General features: G+C 37.2%; 1 protein-coding gene across 1 annotated transcript in view; it reads right to left on the minus strand.

The window, feature by feature from the left end:
* The window catches only part of HIBADH (3-hydroxyisobutyrate dehydrogenase), an 85,730-nt gene that overhangs the window by 15,609 nt on the left and 47,928 nt on the right, over positions 1-22,193 (minus strand). The window contains exons 5-6 of the mRNA XM_059469484.1: positions 894-1,027; positions 275-351 (exon numbers count right to left, since the gene is read on the minus strand). Coding sequence (XP_059325467.1) covers positions 275-351; positions 894-1,027 — 211 coding nt within the window. The remainder of the gene's footprint in view (positions 1-274; positions 352-893; positions 1,028-22,193) is intronic.

The following is a 22,193-nucleotide window of genomic DNA, read 5'->3' on the forward strand; positions in this document are numbered from 1 at the left end:
TTGCAGGCTGCACTACATCAGAACAAATAAATAACTTCAGATGTAGAATGTAACAACCTATGCAGCCGATACAAAAGAATATTTCCATGATGAAAACGCCTCCTTTAGTTAAATAATCCCTTCAGCCTGTTCATGGCTTTGTAAGGCAACTTCTGGCACAAGTTCACCTATTTCTTTTAATCATTGTCTCAGCAGAAGTCAACCATAATACATAAAAACTGTAATGGAAAAAATGTTTTTGAGGTGTTCAATCCACCACAAAAATCAAACCAACCTGATTCCAAGATTCATAGCCTCAGCAGTTCCAATCATACTGATGGCCAAGAGCATGTTGTTGCAGATCTTTGCAGCCTGAAAACATGCGAAACCATCAATTATTTTATGCATTTTCACAGAACTAACACACAGGAATCCACTAGGCCCAGTACAATAGGATCAAGTATGTTCTGGCAGCTTTCTTCTAGAGTAAACACAGATCTGTGACAGCACAAAGTTAATGAAAGTTGCTCTGTGGCTCCTTTACAGATTAAAAAATACCTTTTTTCTTAGTACTGTTCAGTTAGCATACATGCCATGTAGGAGCTCTTTGTTCTTCAGAACATCCAGTAAATCTAAATTCAGATGAAACAAAATCAAAATGTCTTTTCCCTAAGAAGTATCATCTCAACAAGCCAGTGTGGAGAAATGTCAGTCAGATTTTTATACTAAGTTACACAACATACTGGACAAAAGTTCCATGACATTATTTAGAAACACAAGGTTAGAGACAAACAAACAAGAATGAAGATATATTATCAAGCATTTAGTTCTTGAGTAAAAGAATAGGCATCAATAAATAAAAAGCCAGAAAAAGGAAAGACTGAGATAGCTATTAGCCCTTCAGAAAGCATTACCTGTCCGGTTCCAACCTCTCCACAGTAAACCACATTGGAACCCATGCATGTCAGCAACTCTTTGGCAGCATTAAATTCTTGTTCCACTCCACCAACCATGAAAGTAAGGTTTCCAGCTCGAGCAGCTCCAACACCTGAATCAAGATAACATTGGATTTAATAATACTATTAAAAAGCCTCAAAAATTAGGCAGTTTCTCTTACCAGTAAGGGTCTGATGATGCAAAATACTTCACTTACGACGAACATCCCAAATTCTATGTAAAAGTAACACTACATTCCTAGTACTCAAAGGATCAGCAATCTAAATTCTGAAACATCTGATGGAGATAAAATCACCTTATCTTTCAGGCACACTAGCAGAAAAGTCATAAGGCTTGCATAAAACTGGCAGTCACTTTTTATAGTTTATACAAAGAAACAATCAACTTTTCCTGAAACTTTGCGCTCCACAAAATTCATGCTGTCTGAATTACTAAATAAAATTTCTCTTTTGTCAAACTACTCTTCACATACAACCATTAACAAACTACTGCTCAAAGATAGCTCTGCTTTTATCAGCCTCTCTAAACCTAGGCTAATTTTTACCAGTGCTTCCTGAATTTCACATGATTGAACAGCTAAAGACACAAGCATATAAAACCAAGTCTTCTGAATTTCTGCAGTTTATGATGTTCTTAATTTGAAGCAAAAGTCTCCTTAATCTGAGAAGCTTTAACTTAGTTCCCACATAAATTTAATGTATTTACAAAGATGCAATTATTACATAAAGACAATGTAAAAATTGTTCATACACACACACAAACACACTACTCCCAGTTGTATTCCTGAAGTCTGTCTTGTCTTTAGTACAGTTCAGTAAACACACACCACAGTTCTTTGAATATACAGTTCCTAAGCACAACACTAGCAAATTTTTCATGTGATATTTATTACCTCCACGCCATGAAATATTCTATTCCTTAAAGGAAGCTTAATTCTAATATGAATTACATCCCTAACTTCCTCACCCCTGGTATTTAATGGGTATAACTGCTAGGAAAATTCGGCCTAAACTGATGAACAGATCAGCTCCCTCACTAATTTTCACTCTGGCAAGAAGCAGAGCCACAATAAATTTTCTGTTCTATGCATCAGACATTGGCTGGTTAGGGTGTACAGCTGCAGATAACAACTGACTTTCAAATCAAACATGCTTAGTTAGGTACAGTGCTCCGAAGTGCTGTACCACAGCTAAGGAAGTGGTCAGTTTTGGACTTTGTTTACAGCATCAAGGATAGTAACACTGCAGCTTTTCACACTGAAGAATTTGTTGAATTTTTTGTTTTCCTTTTTGATAAAAATTTCAATTGACACTCTGTGTGCAAGTGCTCTGTGTGGCTATGTCTACAAATGCCCCTTTCTGTATCTTGCAAGTCCATCCTGCCTTTCAACATCTACTATCTTTTTCAGTCACTGAAGAATTTCAGACAAATTTTACAGATCGAAAGTCTCAAAAAGAGTAAATACCCACCAGTTATGCAAAGCTAGGCAACTGTAAAGATGATGACCTGCTCAGTCTATATTAAAACTTAAAATCACAAGATTTCTGGGCTTGAAAGTGACCTCTCATGATCATTGAACCCCCTGCTCAATGAGGGCCAGCTGAGGCATGATGCCTCAGGACTGTGTCCAGCCTTCGAGTGTCTCCAAGGATGGAGACTCCACAGACTCTCTAGGTAACTTCTTCCACTCTTTGCCTACCCTCACAGTATAAAAAATCTTGGTTTTTTGTGCTTCAGACGGAATTTCTTGAGTTTTGATTTGTGCCTCTTGTCCTGTCACAGGGCACTACTGAGGAGAGTGTAGCTCCCTTACTTAATTCCATCCCCTTAGGTCTTTATACACATTGATAAGATCCCCCTGTGCCTTCCCTTCATGCCAAACACTCTCAGCTCTCTCAGTCTCTCTTCATATGAAAGATGCTCCAGACCCTTTGTTATCTTCAGGGCCCTTAGCTGGGCTCACTCCAGTAAATCTGTGTCTTTCTTGTGCTAATAAGTCCAGAACTGGAGCATCCAGAAGAGCTCAGACCCACAGCTTTAATGAAACAATTGGTCTGTATACAGAACACTGCTGAGGCACTGAAATATATACAGCAGTGAAGATCTTCCTGCCCAGGTTGAGAGACACCCAATTTTCAGCCAATCCTCGATCTCAATTGAACAACTCCTCTCCAGGCAACTCACAGGAACTGGGCAAAGAGCAAAGCCCAAACTAGCTAGCACAAACAGGTCATTGTTGTCTTTTTGGCTACCAGTTCACTATGTACATGACCGCAAAGATTGCTACATTAATAAACACAATGATTTTCATTCCATTCCTCTAGCTATTTTTATTCAAACCACATAATGGCCTTTACCACTAATCCTGTGATCTGACCTGCAGCAAATTAAGTAGACAATTTAAGTCAAAGCTTACAAACAAAATCCAGTACTATCCATCATAGGTCAATAGCCTTGTATCTAGATTACAGACTGCTAAATAGCTTCAGAGATTCATTTATTAGAGCAAAATTAATGCTGACAATAGTTTTCAGCTGGTTAATCTTCTGACAGCTGCACTCTCTCACTTGTTCAAACATTTCAAGAAGCAAAAATAAATTAGTTAAGTAGAAAGAAGAGACCAATTTGTTGTATAATGCAGAAGGCTTGGAAAATTCTTGTTTTAAAAACAAAAACCTATTTACTTCATGGTAGATTTTATCATCTAGAGTCCTTGCCAACTATCTGCTATTTTATCAGAATCAAAGGAGCAACGCAGCAAATTTTTAAGACTGGCAATTAAAAAACATTTGGCGTGGAGTCTAGGAGTACAAGAACTGTAACTTCAGCTAAAAATAAAAATTAAAAAAAATCATTATACAAGAATGCACAGCCTTCTTTCACAATCACAGCTTCCATACCAACAACACAAGCCAGTTAAGCATTATCAGTTTTTAACACTAAAGACAACAATGGAGATGCAGAGCAGCTAATGCAATTTAAATATGCTAAATATTATTTTTCATATTTTGATTTTTTAAAATAAGTTTTACCACATAAGATAATGTTTTATGTACCACTGCTGTGAGGGTAAAAAGTTGTTTAAAATCTATCTGTTCTTTCTAAAATACAAAAAGTCTCCTCACATCCTTGGGGAACAGTTTTCAGAGAACAGTATCTATGAATAGCATGTGTTAAGATTTCCTCCTCTGCTGCAAAGCAAGACTGCTGGAGCCCACGGCTGCAGTTTTATATTTGGTTTCTCTAGGATGATCATATTTGGTTTCTCTAGGATGATCACCCACACCTGTGCGCAGAATCTTGCAAGGTCGTCACACCAGCAGATCAACTCCAAGTCTGTTGCTCACAACAGCACTGGAGTTTGCCCCAGAGATATAAACTGATAGGAACAAGATTGTAGAGAAATATAAGAGATCTAGCTAGCTGAGGGGATATGCAAGAAAATGACTCTGGGAAAAAATATGGTGAGAAGTTAGAGAGTAGCACTGCAGCATGGCATATCCACTTGGAGATGGGTTTTCCAGTTGTGTACGAGGAGGTTTTGGATGAAGATCTGCAAAACTAAGTTTTTTACCAAAAAAGGTACATAAAGAACTGCACTTCAAAGCATCCTGTCACATCTGGCTGTGCTACTTGTAGGGTAACTTCAATCCAGGTGCTTCTCATTTGATTGCCAATGGATTGCTCAGTGAACCTCCTACAGAGCAGTTCTTAAGTTCAACATTTTAGACAAAAATAGGAATGGAAACTTAGGAGCCCTCACATGACAACAGGAACTGGTTGTAACCACCCTGGAACAGTCTGAAGATGACCTCAAGTTTTAGTATCCAGTCCAAGCAGCCTCATTTGATAGACTGCTGACCGTCTGTATTCAGTTTCCCATGCTTATTTAAACAGCATTTCATGTTGCTGCAAAAAGCCTAGAAATTTGCCACTGATGATTCCAGTGCCAAAAAAAAAAACAAACCCAGAAAGGTCTTAGTTCTACAACTACATCATTAAAACCTCTTAATTTCTATCAGTTTGCTTATTATTAAGAACACAATTTGCTAGAAAAGAGATGTTAATGTAAAGGTGTTATATGAAATTATCTGCTTTTGGTTTCAGCTTTATTACATTTCTGTAAGAACAGAGGGCAGATGAGTTAAAAAGAAGTGATATTGTAAGGCTGTGGATTACAGCACCATCACAATGGCCATGCTGAAAACAGGAATGCTGCTGGAAAGACAATGCATATCCCAAGCATATCCCTGTGCCAACATATTTAATCCACTGTTGCGCTGCACCTGCAGATAAAAAAATTCATTGCTGACAAAGTTGAGGCCAAAATTATATGAACTGAGCGGTTTCAATCTCTGAAGGACAAGTAAGAGATGAAGGCTGTAATATCGAGAAGCTTCAGCAAAAAATAATCTATTTTGTTATTTCTCTACTCAACATTTAGCTGCAATTATAACAACTAATTTTGTGATCTAAACTAGCTTTAAAAAAAAGTAAACAAGAAGAGCATTGCTAGAGTTTTAATCCTCTACCTTGTTTTACAGTGTTGCACCTTCAAGCACAGGAGTTGAGGCTTTGCCTGTTCCACTTTGGGAAGTGCAAGGGAACACTGGTCTTTTATTCGGATTAATTTTTTTTAAATGCAGTTTAAGTGACTGTAGCTGCCTCAAACAAGCAGGTTCTTGTCATGTTTGCTCTCTTTCACATAGGCTGAGCTTGAGAGGCTGCATCTGTGTACCTTGTGTGAGTGTGTATTTTTAAGGACTAAGCAGATTTTTTAAAGTACCTGCCAGCTCATACAAAATACTTTGTCTTTGGAACTCATGAAAAGTTAAACCAAGATACACAAGGAAAGATTAACTGAAAAGGTTACTATTGTTTTCCTACATATATAAATCTAAAACCAATTAAGAGGCATGTAAAGGCAAAATCAGCTATAAATCCCTAGTGGAAATAAAAGAATATTTAAAACCATACTATAAACTTAAAATTACCATGAAGAGACTAGTTATTTTATAAAATATAAGTAGGGTATCAATGTTTTCTACTTGCTTCTTAGACAATATCTGCCATCATCAATATATTTTCAGGAAACAAGTAAATGGAACAGACTCAGAAAAAAAGCCCCACAGCACACTGTCACTCCAAGGGCTTGTGTTTCTCCCTATTACAAAAATCAGCATCAAAGCTAGACCTATGAAGCTATTCTGCTGCCTTATAACTAAAACACAGTAAATCACTTAATTTGCTCAAAAGAACTTAAATGTTGTAACCAGTCTGCCATCAGCAGAGATAAAGAAGAGGACCGATGGGACCGGGCTGCAATGTGAGCCGTCTTTAAAATGCAATTGTTCTAATCATTTTCTACAGATGCAGCCTCACAAGGGGCTGCTGTCACAGGGACCATTTACGACTTGTTATGGTGTCTCTATTGTTTACCAGCGACATTCGCTAAAAAGGCGACAGCTGGGACAGAAAGCTGCTCCTCAACGAACAATATAATCCCGTGAAAGTAATCAACAAATTTAAGGGTGTTAATTAACTTTACACTTTATCATGTTCAATTAGTTGTCCTTTCTCGAAAAGATTGCCGTGCACAATCGGTTTAGAGCGTGCCATGTTTGATTTGTAAGTGATCACTGTTTCTGTTTCGAAGTCCATGTCAGATGTTCTCTTGGGTTTTGGTGACACAGATGAATGGCTCTGCACATGTTAGGGGGTGATCTGGTTTAACATAAACCAGCATAACATAACCCCTTGTTAACGTATCGCTGGCCTTTCCAAGAGGCACAGAAACGCCCGCGCCCGCGGACGCACACAAACGTGCACAAAACCCCTGCGGCAGCACGACAGTCAACGAGTCCAAGTTTCGTTTTTGCTGAAACACAAAGACACAAATAAATGGGCAATTTTTCATCATTATAGCTCAAAGCAAGACTTGTCTTTTAGGGGCACGCTTGGGATCATTTCTTCCCAGCAAGATCCCTAGTTCTGCTGCATTATGCACTAATGCACAAGTGCCTCCGTACGTTTTACATAATGCACGCTGCCTTTTCTAATGGCAGCTGAGCAAATGCTGGGTGGATGCAAGTTCTTCTGTATATAAAATTCTGTGGTTTGTACTGCATTTATAATGCCAGAAGAAAGTTGAATTAATCTATTATTAAAATTTGCCATTTTCCCTGTAAGGTACCATTCCTACTTGCTAACGGGACAAGGCAAAGCTCATGATGAAGCGACAACGTACTTGGAAGTGCCCCTTAATGAAAGTCATTGCTGTTTCTCTCTTCTGACAAATAGAGCTTCGCATCACCATACCTCATAAGCTAGTGATTTTGAGCAAAAATGGAAATGGAGGTTCAGGTCAGTGATTTCAAGATTTATATAAAAAGCACTCAAATATTAATCCAGACAAAAGCATGCTTAAAGAAGTAGAAACATCTCTTTCACGGCATAATCAAATTATACAATTTGTGAGATTACGGCTGTACAGAGAAAAAAACCCAGTGGATTTTTATTCTGCATCAACAGGCAAATTAAATACACATGATCATCATTATTTAAGCAGTTACATTGTACATAAAAACAAACTGCAAAAAACTCACCCACAAAACAAAACAAAATAAAAATGCAAAAAAAGCCCAATGGAAAAGTTGTTAACTCTGAAAGCTAATAATGGACTAGGTTAAATATTTAAGAGGAAATTATAGACTATATTAGAAATAGCTGAAACCACAAAACAAAGCAGTATAAAACATTAGTTTTCTGCTAGGAAGAAGATCTGCAGGGAAAAGGGAAGCGGTCGATAGATCCTTAAATTGGACGCAATAGCTGTTCTTCTATCCCAAGTTGGCAGCTGCTACATTTGCAGACCTAGTTCATTATTTACCCATAATGACCATCAAGCTCCAGTCAAAGTCAGATCACAACAACTGTCAGCAGCTCTTTTAATTAGCCTTGTTTGAATTCAGATAAATATCACAATGGCCCAGCTTCTGCTGAAAAAGCAACAAGAAGATTGCAAGGAATAAGCTGCCCTGACTTCCTAACAAACAGTATTGTGAAAAAGTCCAGAGCACCAAAGTTGTTTTGGTTTTTTTCTTTTAAATTAAGGAAGGGATGGTGATGTGCACATTATTATTTTTCCCTCACGTGATATTCATATTACTACTTACAATTCCTGTTTATAAGAAAATTTGTGCATCTCAAATGCCAACTCAAAACATTACTCCAAAATCTGAAAGGTAAACTTGAAGAGATGGTTTACAGGTATTAATTAAATTTCTAACCTCTGTGAAATCATATGATTTAAAAAACTGGATCAGAATTAAGGAATGCACATATTAACAGGATTATCCTCTCTCCTAATTTATCTCCTTCTGTTTGTTTATCCTCAGGGAACATAATCTTCTGTTGCATCAAGCCACTCTCATTCTCCCTGTGTCAGCAGCAGAATAATAATTCCCTCCTCCTCCTCCTCCTCCTCCACCCCCTCTCCCACAAGCACTGGCAAGAATGAAGACGAGTGGATCAGACTGTGTGCATCAGCATTAATGCTCCATGCAGCTATTTTCCTAGCAGTAGTAGACACTGAAAGAAAGATGCAAGAGAGGTGAGCGATGTGCTACCTGTTCCGGGCAGCCCAGCATGAGAGGCGTAATTAAACAGATTTTGCCTCCCAGAATAATATGAAGGTAGAAGATGCAGGCAGAGACTGCTCTAAGAGCCTTTCTTCAGCATTCCACTTGCTGTCACAATTGTCCCAATTTTGCTAGGTGCTGTCCAAAGACAAAGCCAGTTCCAAATTTCCAGTCCTACATGCTAATCTGAGAAGTGCCGCTGTACATCCAGGGATACTTGGCGGCCTCAAGGAAAACATATTTAGGGATTTACATGAATCGTAAGGATACATGCATATAAACAATAGGTACAAACATCTGTTACAGTAGAAGAGGATATCCCTTTTGGGAACAGAAAAAATATGTAAAAATAATCAGAAATGGAAGGTAGAAAGTAGTGGAAGAATAAACAACTGATTAAACAAAATAGCCAAAATTATAATGAGAAGCTTTATGTTTTTAGTAGAAGGCCTGAGTAGATTTGTAGAGGGATTTGTACTTGGACTTGGCCATGGATGGTGGAATAAAGACATTAAATTTTTTTTAGATGTATTATAGAATGATGCCAAAACAGAGAAAAGAATATGCCCTCTCAGTAAATCATGCAAAAACTAGAAGCTGTTGTTGTGGCAGTTTAATATGAGAGGGATGCATGAGGAAAATTTTACGAGATGGTATTAAGTAGCAACTGATGCCTCCAAGGGATCAGCCAAAGAAAATAAGTTGCAAAAGGCAAATGCACACATAAGATACTTCAACTTTTTCAACAGAAATACAAGCTGAAAGGCCTGATGAAATTGTTCTGCCTGTAGCATTTTTTAAAAAGCACTACATTTAGTTCTAGTCATTGTAATGTCAGAGAGAAATATCAAAGCACTTGAAAAGTTAGCAAGTAGAAAGGTTAACAGCAGTGCAATAAGAAAGGAAATACAGTATGATTGATCAACTTATCCGCTTATTTTTACCCAAAATATTGTATTAAAAACATTAAGAAACAGCAGTTCATGACAGTCATCTTTCCCATTCTCCACCTTTGACCCATAATCCACCACAAAATCAAAGACAACAGAAATATCCTTTTGGTATTGCTGGAGTACCAGACTTAGCTACTCCTGTACACATCACCAATATTTAGATATATGGTCTAAATCTCACCTGCAGACCTATACAGAAATATGAAAACTTAACAACAACAGGTGCATGTATTTACAGTTGTGGACAGCAAAACTACATGCACAGAGCTCAGCACAATTCAAAACAAGTATCTAATTTTTTATCTGAACATTAGCAAGAAGGCTGTACAGCCAGGGATGAACAGAAGCAATACATTCCACATATACAAAATCCCAAAATTTCAAAGCAGATTTCAGACAGTCCAAATGTGAAGCACCTGACACTGAGCTGTCTGATTAACTGTTTCTGGGTTCTGAGCAAGCACAGCATCAATTACATGTGATATACTGAATACAAAAGAAACAAAGAAAATATTCCTTCTTCAAAGAAAACAAATCTCACCCAGCACTACTGCTTGAAATTCTGGTCTTTTAGGAGAAGTTCAAAAATTAAACATGAACATGCATGCAGTCCCTCCACTATGTGGGCCACTGTTAACCCTCCACACAACTAAAATTCAGTAGAGACAATCTTGACCGATGAGGCTTCAAGTCCTAGAAACAAAACTTTATCCTAATCACGTAGTGCAAAATCAAGAATAATTTTTGTCGAGTGTTAGAAAGAGGGAAGAGCTGCATCTCCAGTATCATCATAATCTCACCTTCTTGAAAAGCTTCTACTCTATGCAGAAGATCACCAACCAGAAAACAGACTGTTGTGTGACTATAGAAGAAAAAACTCAAAGGGATAGACATTTATAAAGTTCTCTTTGAAAAAAAGAAGGCAGAATCCCAGAAAAGTGATTCTTATATTCTTACAGTTAGTTGTTCTAACTGAAGTTCACAGACAATAGCAAAATAAACATCAAGCCTCCAGAAGCTTAATGTTTGCAGGGAAAAACCAAAAGCCACAAACAGATCCAGCAATCCACCTTGTCATCACAGCTTCTCATCTCATCCATTTTGACTGAACAACGTACATGCAAATGCAGGACCAACAAAACCATATGTGTGGCCAGTCTTGCTGAGCACTTTAAATCATAAAAAGCAGTCAGCTGTATGTCACCAGGTTTGCAGATTTTGCTACTTGGACTTGAATGTCTCTGGAAAGTATAAAATACTTGCACATTCTACCTTAACTCTACAGCACAATGCAACTATGTTTACATAGTTCTGTGGAATAGTTACATAAAAGCTGAAGAAACCTCTTCATTATAAGAGCAAAACAAGAACCTTCAAGAAAAAATAAACCAGGGATATTTAATATTATTGCCTGTTTCTCCAGTATTAGTACAACTCTAACAAGATACCAGTCTTCTTTTACAAGTAAGAAATACTTGAAACACTTCAGTACTTTATGATTTTATCATATTACATTCCTATAGGCCCCTAAACCAAACAAAACATGGCATGTTTTTTTTTTTTTGGAATAACGAAGACATTAAGCACATCACTAAAAAAGAAAAATATAGTCACACCGAAATATGCATTTAAACTGCATTATTCAACAGGTATGGGTTCAAGTGCTCTTAATAAAAGGTCTGCTTCTTAAAAAAGCCAGCTGTAGAAGAAGGTAAATTTCTGTTGATGCATTCATTAGTCCTTTCATGTCATATAAGAAAATTAAGACAATAAACACACAAAAATAACCCAAAAAGCATTTAAATGGGGTGGCTATCATAGCATGCATGTTCTTAAGCATTTCTGGTTTATCTTAAAAAGCTGAAGATGTAGCAATGCCATATGCCAATCCAAATCAATAGGGGCATATTTACATTCACAACATTTTAAAAAGTACCTAGTATTTAATAGCAGGAATCTAACAAAATTTTAAAACAAAATAGAAATATATAGCCAGAAAGAAGTGTCAGACAGGTAATTTTAAAACAAATCAGTCTCCAGTATTTTCTCCTAGAGGGCTGCTCAGCTGAAAGTTTTAATATTACCTGTTTTGGGTACAGTCTATGAGAGGACAAGTGACAGAGGTTTACCAAACGAAACTGGAAAGAAATGCATAAATAATAGGAGTGAAGATTGCATTGAACATTTTTGAATGAACTTTTGAACTCTGTCCCTTCAAGTGTCATCGGTGGTATGAGACCAAGAATTTTTCTGACAATCTGAACCATCATCAGAGTGCACTGCTTCAGATACGTCCATGCTTTTTTTAAGCACTTTGACATTGAATCTTGCCTCTGGATACAGTCAACAGCCCACACACTCTTTATCTTTCAGCTTCTCCTTTAAAATACATGCTTATTTTAAAGCATGCCTAACTATTACCTACAAAGTAACAAATCACTTTCTGCTGCCTAATTTCAGCATATTCAAAGTTAATTCTCAAAGCTTTAAGGCACTGAAAGGCAAAGCAGTACAATAGCACAGGATTACGACAACTGCTAGAAAAACAGCCTAAATTGGAAAGATTCCATTGAAAGAATCCCTTTGTTTCAAGGCCCTTCCCAGTTCTATTTCCTGTTCAGAGATCCTCTACACATAATTCTATTATTACCTCTCTTGCAAAACAGATAGTACATTTCTTTCAAAGAACTAGATTTAGCATTGCCCTCCAGCCTAAAATGCAATGTACTTTTCAGTGTTCTCAAATGTATTTGATGCCACTTATACAATGGGTTCAAACCCTTGTAATTTAATTAAAAGTCATATTTCCTTATGTATTAAATAATTCTAAGTTTAATATGGAAATATTTTTAAGAAGAGATATTATTTTTATTATTATTTTTATTGTTTCAGGATGAGCCAATATGCAATCATATGGTTTAAATTCACAAATTCACATGCTCCAAATGCTGTACTTTCACAAAACAAAACACATTTTTGTATTTAGCTCTGCTGAATGACAACTTAAGGAGAACCACTACAATACTTGTGTATCTCTTTTTTCTGTACTACCTGTAAGTATTCCAATGCTGCAACTCTAGGTAATTTTGCACAAAACCAATTTAACCTTTTTTTTTGTAATGTAAAGGTATTGAAAGTCAGTACTTGGCCTGGCCCTCCATTTAAAAACAAGAAAAGAAAAAGACTGTATTTTGCCAACGAACAGAATCAAGAGGGTAACAAAGTTAATTATTTCTCATAATCAGTAATTATGATTAGATAAGAGACTCTTTGGTAATGAACTGCTCTAATGATGGAGGACCTCCATCCTAAGAAATATAATAGTACATTAACATAACTGTGTATGCAAAGTACATAGAACCGCTGCCACAGTTAACTTGTCATTGAATGATTAAATAGGAATTCATAATTAGAAAAATCCACAGTGTAATTTATTGGCCTTCTCGACAGTTCTGGTTCATTAGAAGTTGATTACCAAATAGTGACCTCTAGCGGCCTACAGTTTTTTCATGTCATCCTGGTTCTCTTGGCAGTTTTAGAAGCTATTTAACCTCAAAAAAAAAAAAAAAAAAAAAAAAAAAAGAAAAAAAAAAAAGAAAAAAAAAAAAAAAGAAGGCAGTTTGAGGAATTTAAAATGTTACCCTTCAAGATAGTTTTTTAAACTTCCCTTAAAATATATAGTGTGCTAATTTCTTCATAAAATGGCTTCCCACTCTGTAACCATTTATATAAATATATAAAAATGTACATCTATATGAAAACTCCACAACTTCTCAGTTTTAAAGTTAATACTGAGGCTAACATGGTTTTCATGGTAATTAATATTTATATACTGATTAAACATAATGCCTTCTACTAAAAATATATCATTTATTAAAATAAACCACTTTTCTAGTGTCAATTACCAAGACCTTGAGAAGCTCACACTTCAGGCCAGCCTGTTATACCTTAAGGTGAAGTGCCTCTAAATGCTGCCTTTGAACAACAGTCAGTTTTGCACTAAAACAAATGACACTGACTCAGTTGGAGGAGACAGAGGACAGGGAGAGAGAAAACTCCACAGTTCTCTGCTCCAGGTAGGTGAAAAAAACCCAACATTTCTTATTATTTGCTGGACACATGCCTTGCAATACTCTTTACTCAAAGTTAATTTAAGAAAAATGCAGCTTAAAATTAAGTAAAATTTGCATATATCTGCAAAATCTTTTAGGCATTAGGGTGGAATTTTCCCTCATTCAACTTAGTTAATCCACTGTTAGATTATTTAGACAGTGTTCTATTTTAAAATTTTCCATTATGATAGACACAACTTTTTTTGAACTAGGACAGTATCTATTTTTTTTAAAGTATGAATGTTTCTAACAGGAAGTAGCACATCTGAAACTAATATAGAAACCCCTGAAACACAGTATTAAATAAAAATTCATACTCAATGAATACAAGCAATTTGAATTTCCATTGTTTTAATTTTCCATCTTGCTTTTTTTCCAACACTAACACTGTAGAAACGATGCACATGTATTTTTCTCCACTTTTGTCTAACACAGAACTGGCTAAAAAAGCTATCCCCCATTTTTGGACAGAAGCTAGAAAATAAATGGCACAATCCTGTTTCATACATAAACAGATTTTTCAGTAAAAACTATTCCAGTCTCCCAAATGGGGAGATTTTAATCATCATTGCATGCTGGAAACAGCTTTAACAATTGCTATAAACAGAGAAATGGATAGCTACAGAACAGAGATCCCCGCCCTGATTTCCGTGTGTGTGTGTGCAGATGTGTGCAGGCACACACAGGGCTCTAGCTGTTTGTGGCGATGATTTAATATAGTGACTGGATAATGAGCTGTGCTCCCTGCAGCAAGTGAATCACCATTTAATGCTATTATCAACAGTTCATGACCCACCGGCATGAAATGTCAACCTGATTAATCTGAACACTACTGACCTCAGAGAGGAAAAGCTACCTTATTGTCAGAATTTAATATATAATAAAACCATACACAGAATATAAATACCTTATCAAGCAAGGCCATTAACAGCAAATCTACTTAATTTTGTTCTACTGTTTCTTTTAAACTTGCTTGGGCATACATTAAAAAAAAAAGAAAGAAAGAAATACTTTTGCCTAGTCAAGCAGGAAGCAATCCATTAGGACTTATTATTTTGATATACAGCGAAACATTTCAAAATGGCTGTCCAAATACAAACCCCATGTTGATACAAATAAGAAAAAAATTAGCATATGCTATTGTAGGACTTGCTACTGTCAATTCCTATCAGGAAATGATCAGAAATTGTTCTTGCTTTTCTAAGGTCACTGAGGCAATAAAGATACTGATTTGTAAATAGGAAACAGCTTGTATGAATGATGTTGCACAGGTCACAGAAGAAAGCTACCTGAGCTTTGTAAAATGAATACACTTCAAGAAAATTAGAAACTTGTGCCATTCATGACTATAAGGGCAACCTTCCCATTTTTTTAAGTTTATAGCAAAGACTTTTTCTTTTGTAATTCAGTACCATGATAGAGTCCTACTCAACACAATTTTAAATTTTTTTCTGTTCTATTTGGAGAATAAACCAGGAAAACAAGAAAAAAATACATGTTTTACCAGTCACAATGAAGTTAGTACAATCTTGCTATATATTCTCCATATGTCTTTTAAATTTAACTTGGCTAGGAGCCTTATTAAAAGATGCAAAACTTTTCAGACAGCTTTTCAGGATTCTCTACATAACAGTATATAAATAACCCAGACTGAAGCTGGGAGGACTACATGGCATTTATCTGTCAAGTTATATTAACTGACAAAAGCACAGTAACTACTATGATTTATTGTTAAAACATAGTACAGTTACTTTTAAAATGAAACCCACAATGGTTTCACCCCTCACTTTTTATCATTGTCACCTGGTACTGAAAGGGCTAAGGGATTTTCAGGACAAGGGACTGGAAGAAAACTGAATGAAATCCCCAAAACTGCCCACATATGAATGGAATGACTGTGGGTGGGACGAGAATGAACACTCCAAGTATTGACTTATAACCACTAGCAGCCAAGGAAAGAGGAACATGTCAAACTGACTTGACTAAAACTTGGACAAAGCCCTGATGTCTGAATTCCCAGTTGAGAGCTCTGCTGGAAATGTAAAGAAGGAATAAAGGAATTCTGGACACTTAAGCAGGAAAGTAATTCATGCTGCCAGCACGGACACATGTTTAAGCTTTGCTTTTCCACTCAGAAATCAAACAGCTCTTGTGTGCCAGTTGACTAGTAAGTGTTGGCCTGTTTTGCAAAGGCTGTCCTGTGTAGCTGCAAGTACTGCTGGCTGCAGTGTGCCTGAAGGGGTAACATCTGACAGCCATTAAAACCTGCCCTGCACCCCTCCTCCAAACGCCCAGGCAAAGAGGGGTTTGCCATACAGTAGCACAGCCACAGTGCTCACTCCTAGCAACTCCAGACACTGTTCCAGTAATAAGAACAGTTAACACAGAGGGGCTCTTATCTAGATCTCCGTCAAGCACAAACTGTAAACCTGCTAGGATGTCAAAAATATTTTCTGTTACATGCAACTAATGACCACCTTCACAATCACAGTGCTCTCTGGGTCCACTGCAGATTAGCTCACCTAGGAGTCTTGCAGCTAGACTGCATCTTCTGCTCTCACAACGCCATGCAGCCCTCTCCTGTTACACAAAGCTGCTTTGCCTCTGTGATTCCTCACTGCACACTCATTCTGTGAGCCCTCTTAGAGACTCTGTTTGCCATACACATTTTTGTTCTGTTTGAACAAACCCCATTTCATCCCTTTTACCTTCTGCAGAAGAAGCAGAACAAGGGATTGGGAATTGGGAACTTGTTCTTCTCCTTTCTAAACAGCTCCTTGACACAACCAAAGCCCAGAAACTGAGCAGTCCCTTCAGACTAAGGTGACAACCCCCCACAGTCCTGACTGTGCTAAGCAGGTGCTACAAGTCACATCAAGTTGGCAGTTCTGCACCAAACAGGGTATCAAATACACAACTCGTATTAAATAATAGTTTACCCAGAATTCCCATGGTGGACAGACAGATTGCCAAACCATCTCACAAACCATCACACCGTTTTGACGGTGGTGGCACCTTTCTATAACAATGGCAATATAAAGTTCACTGGTGAACTTCGAGAAAAAAGGGACCTACCCCTCTTGCCTAAAGGCAGGTAGATGACAAACAAATAAACACAACTTTCCAAACCGTGCAGTTCAGCCCACTCTATTTACCTGCCGTGCTAGTGTGGCTTTCACTCTTCCTCATCAGAAGGAGCATATAAGAGAATAAAACAACCAAAATAAAATAGAAAGCTTTTACTTGCAAGTCAACCATTGTAAATTCAGTAAAATTGCAGATATCAACTCTAGAGTGAAGGTGCATGTAGTAATCAAGGAAAGATACAATTATGGTTTACAGGATGGAGGGACAAGGATGAAGGACAGAAACTGCATCCTGTCTGGGAATACTGTCAAAAGGAAGAACCAAAAATGAAGTAGAGAAGCTACATCATTCATACAGTGGAAGGACAGAAGCATGCACCCTTAAGAGCAAACAATTTTCTCATCTTGAATCACATTGATTTAGTATTTCCAAAAATTTTTTAAAAAATTCTTTTGATTTAGAAAAACCAGGTTGCATTAGAAATGCATTGAGTCATATGCTCTGAAGAGATGCAATTGTGGTTAATACTGAAGAAAGAAGACAAAGAATACTCCAAACCCTCCCATTTTCAAGCATTCTCTAGAATATTTTGGCATGCATATAATCAGTTCAATAGATTCAGACTGCTTTTTCCTCCTCACTCACAAAAAAATAATGAGGAAGCAAGGACATGGAATAAAAAAAGTAATTTGGCTTGCTTTCTACTGAGTTTATAGCTATCTATAAAATGCCCAAGATCATTGTGAAACGTTAGCAAAAGATAAAACAGTGGCTAGAATAATTTTTAAAAGTATGCCTTTAAAAGCTCTTAAATGAAAAGAAAAAAAATAAATGTACCTTCACAGGGAGATAACATTACAGTTTCAAATTAACTTTTTAAGTACACAGAAATGTAGATGAAGAAAGAAGAGCACTTCCTTGACATAAACACAGAAAATAAGGTTTTTAAGAGGTTATTCTGCAATCTTTCTGTGCTAACTCTGGTCTTAAAACAGGTAATTAGGAAGCATTATTTTTCTTTGTTCCCAAATGTAACTCAGGCAGTGAGATGGGCTTTTAGTCATAAAGAATGATAGGAATACTGGGAAGGATAAATGAACTACAGCAATTTATTTCAGAATACAGACTTAATTCTAATGAGCATTCGCCTACACCAAATTCTCCTACTTTTTGTAATTTGATTCTTCTCTTAGATTAATGTGGGGGATCATGTACCCAAAGTATGTCTCTGGCTCCTTCTGTGTCCACTATTCATCAACATACTACAGTTCTGGGGGGAATTCAGTAAGGAAAACAGAGAAAAACAATCAGGTCAGTATTTGGTATAAATTTCTCTGGCTAGATATTTAGAGTATCAGCAGGAAGTCAATCTATGCTTTCTGTACTGAGAAACCTCAAAAAAGCAGCTTTGATGACACCTGCATCTCCCTCTTCCTGGAGAGCAGAGGAAAGAATGAAGAGAGGAGATAGTTGTTTATTTAACTCTATGCAATTTCAGATAAATAGCTGCTCCAAATTAGAATTTAATATTCTGAATTACATAAGAAATTAAACTTCTGAACCAGCTACTAAGCAACTGGCATAAAAGTAAAGCCTCTACACCAGAAATCTCTAAAATTGGCAAAGACTACACACCAACAGTAATCAGATCTGCTAAACACAGCCTAACATTATGCTCTTATCAGGGAAGGTAATCATACCTGCTACAACATCTGAAATACCAGCTCCTTAATCACTTTTGGCTAAACATACAAGGTGCACTTTGGCATTGCAGCAATTAATTTTGCTGTGTGAATAGTACAGTTTTTCAGACTACATTCCTTGTCTCTGTGTAGTCCCTACATATGTGTATCTAGTACAACTGCTTGCTTTCTTTGTGTAAAATACACACACACAAAAAAAGAAAAAAAAATGAAGGGGATCAGAATCATCTACAGAAAACAGACACATCACTTACTCTTAAAAAGGCTACTTTCCATCTTGTGTCAAGGGTTAGCTAGTAAAATGATCATGTAAGCCTCTCCAAAGGTTGCCAAATCTCTCTTCTTGAGGTAGCTGCTCCGTGTTTTGATTTGCAGAGATTTGCACTATTGTGTCAGGAGACAATGGTCTATTAATGGTATTTCTCAGTAATATTACCTTTAAATTCATGAAAAAACCCATTAAATCACAAGTTGATGTCCCAAAAAGGACACTTCTGGCATCAGAAAAAAGTGCATTCAAAAGGTTTCTGCTTATTTATATTACGGACTTACAGGGATTATATACACATCAGACTTCAAGTACAATACCCAAAAACAATACATGTAAAAAAAACTCAGGGGTGGCAAGGGAAGACAGTTTTGTTTAATATGTTCTTTTACATGTCTTTTTTTTTTTAATCTGATGGAGACAAACCTATGATTTTCTCATTCATCACTGCTGTTTGAACAGAAATGCTTTGAGGTTCCCATTCTACAAGCCAAATCTTGTGAGGTTTATGTTGCTGCATCACAAGATTCAACAAAATTTATAACCTGTTATTTCAGCCTTCTTTGATGAACAGATATAAAAATTAATTAAAAGGTTTAATGGCATTATTCCACTTCTTTCAAAGTAGAACTTTCTGTAAAATACTTACTGCATGGTAAGCATTTTTTACAGTCAACAAGAAAAAATACAAGTAAAAATGTCGAAAGCCTATAAAACAATCAGAGTGGTGTTTATTTTGACAATTTCTCTTATTCAGTTTCCTTTCATACAGAGCTCTTTTCAAAAAAGAACCCTTTCTGGACAGTGTCTGAGGTGGTATCAAAATGCTCTTGATTAAAAATCTAAACATACCTGTCCTTCCAAACTGTCAAGCTTTTGTTCATATTTTAACAATCTCATCTACCTCTCCTTGAGACAAAAGGGAACTTATGCATCCTACAGAAGAATAAGTTGGATGAAACAGATATATTACAATAGGACACTATACAGTTGATTCCAGACATTGCCATAGGAGCACCAGCCTGGTAAATCCAGAGTGCAGTAGTTCAGGTGGGAATATGAGTCTGTTTACAGAGAAATGGATCCAGCACTAAAATGTACAAGAGTAGACTCACAGACTGGATGAATGGGATGCCTCATGAGGCTGTTTCGCACTGCACTCACCAACAGAGTCCTCTGTGCACAAGGAAGTCCCTTCTGCTACCAAGTAATCTGAAGTGAGCTGGGTACAACATCCCCCGTCTTTCATCAAAAGAAGACTTCAGCCTGACTAAAGCCAGGGTGCAGAAGTCCAGGCAGAAAATCCCAGCCCTCCTGCAGAGGCATGAACCATTACATTAGATGAGTCCTCCAGGGGTAGGAGAACCTTCAAATTATGAAGTGGGGAGGTAAGAGACTACAGCCAGCTTGCCATAATTTCAGAGTGGTAAAGGTACCCAAGCTTTCAGAAGTCAAAAGTAAGAACTAGATAAAGTTTGTGATAAAGGTGAGAAGTGACAGGACTAATAGAGTGAGTAAGACAGAAATCTGGTAGCAGAATTTAAACTGGAAGAGAAGAGGTTTAAATTGGATATTAGGCAGATATTGTTTACGGTGAGGGTGGTGAGGCAGTGGCACAGCTTACCCTGGAAAGGCACTCTTTCAGGGTAAAGGGTGGGCTCCCCATGCCTGGAAATGTTTAAGGCCAGGTTGGATGGGGCTTTGAGTGAAAGGTCCCCCTACCCATGCCAGGCTGTTGGAACTAGGTGATCTTTAAGGTCCCAGCCTGAACCATTCTGTAATTCTGTAATTATTCTGTAATGGACTGGTTGGGTTTGCAAATGATGAATGCTACTGTCAGGAAGAAAGAAAATGAAGTTAGAGGGATGGGTCTAATGTTCAGCTTTGACATTGAATTTTTCAGAAAAAAATGTAAAAGTTAGGGCTACTGACTTGTAAGAGTACCAGTTGGAACTAGATGATGTTTAAGGTCCTTCCAGTCTAAACCATTCCATGATTCTATGATTCTGTGACTGGACAGAAGTCCCTGGATGACTATGATGCCTTGAGAGGCTGAATCTGGAACAGAGACTAGACAGAGCTAAGAGAATAAAGTAGGTATTTATTGAAAGGCCTTAAAGGATACGCCTTGGGCAGTACAAGAGCCTGGCCAGGGCTACACAAAAGACAGATCTAAAATGGTCACAAAATGGATGACCAGTCACAAGGTTTCACACTTTTCTAAGTTTTTGGTCCATTTGCATACTGGGGTTAGTTGTCCAACTAAAGCTTCAGATTATGAAGTCCCATCCTGCTCGTCTTCTCTCTTCAGTCCACTGTAGTTGATGTTTTCTGGGCCTGAAACTTGTAGCAGTTGTCTTTGGTCTCAAGCTGGAAAAGGATTGTCTTTACTACTGACTCTGTGAAGAGAGCTTACTAACACTTAATATGAAGCTCAGAGCTACACTCCTAGGCAGCACAGAATCTAAAAATATGAAAGCTAAAACTTGAGGCACCAACAAGCCATATGAACAACCTAGAAACTGACACTTGAAGAACAGTACTAAACACGTCTCTCCTCCAGCCTTCCCAAAATTAATAACTTGGTGAAACAGTAATATAATTTAGAAATTAGGATGGCCAGGGGTACCATATCCAATAAAAAAACTCCTTTTAGTTCCTTCAGTTTGGTGGGGTTCTGCATACATTAAAAAAAAAAAAAAAGCTCAAATCAGTAGCCTACATGTTAGACAGCAGGCACCTACTTGTTTAGTCACCTTGTAAACAGAGCAAAGCAACACCATGGAGGACAGAAACAATAAGTGGATGAGAATATGTAACTCTCATTAGTGTTTTTTTTTACTGTCTTGGGAGTGGAACAACCTGAATTCTAAACTCCTGGTGAACAGGAACTTTCCCAAGTTTGCAAGGGCACACAGAGTTTAATGCTTAGTGGCTGGAGCTCAGGGATGTTAGGACCAAGCAACTTGGATGATGGCAGCAACCGATCTAATTTTTTGCATCACTTCTTGCAGGCTGACAAAGGACAAGCTTTCTAGTATTATGGATATTATTTTTCTACCCCACAGAATATTCATGCACACTAACCAATTAAAACAGTTGTGGCCTCCATTGTTTCTAATGCCTTCCTTTACAGAGTATCTTCATAAACTGCTCTGTTTAACTGAACTGCTGAATCTAGAATACAGTAATATTAGTATCCTTGGAAGGGACACAGGAATAAAAGTTTTAGTATTTTCTCTTGTAAAAGTAATAAGCACATAAAATATATTTCTGTTACTGACTGGGCATGCTTGGTTAGATGCAGAAATATTGGTTTTGAAACTAAACATGTAGAAACTAACACCAAGTAATAGATTTTCAAACAAAATACTGGAGAACAGGTTAGTCCTGTCCTTGTTAAAGGATGGAAAAAGCTTTCAGAAGGTTCACTCTCAGCGGTAAAGCGGCAGCTATTTAACAGAAGCAGGTTTCTGAAGCATCTTAACAACTCT

The sequence above is a fragment of the Ammospiza nelsoni genome, chromosome 1, assembly GCF_027579445.1.
Source record: "Ammospiza nelsoni isolate bAmmNel1 chromosome 1, bAmmNel1.pri, whole genome shotgun sequence".
NCBI lineage: Eukaryota > Metazoa > Chordata > Aves > Passeriformes > Passerellidae > Ammospiza > Ammospiza nelsoni.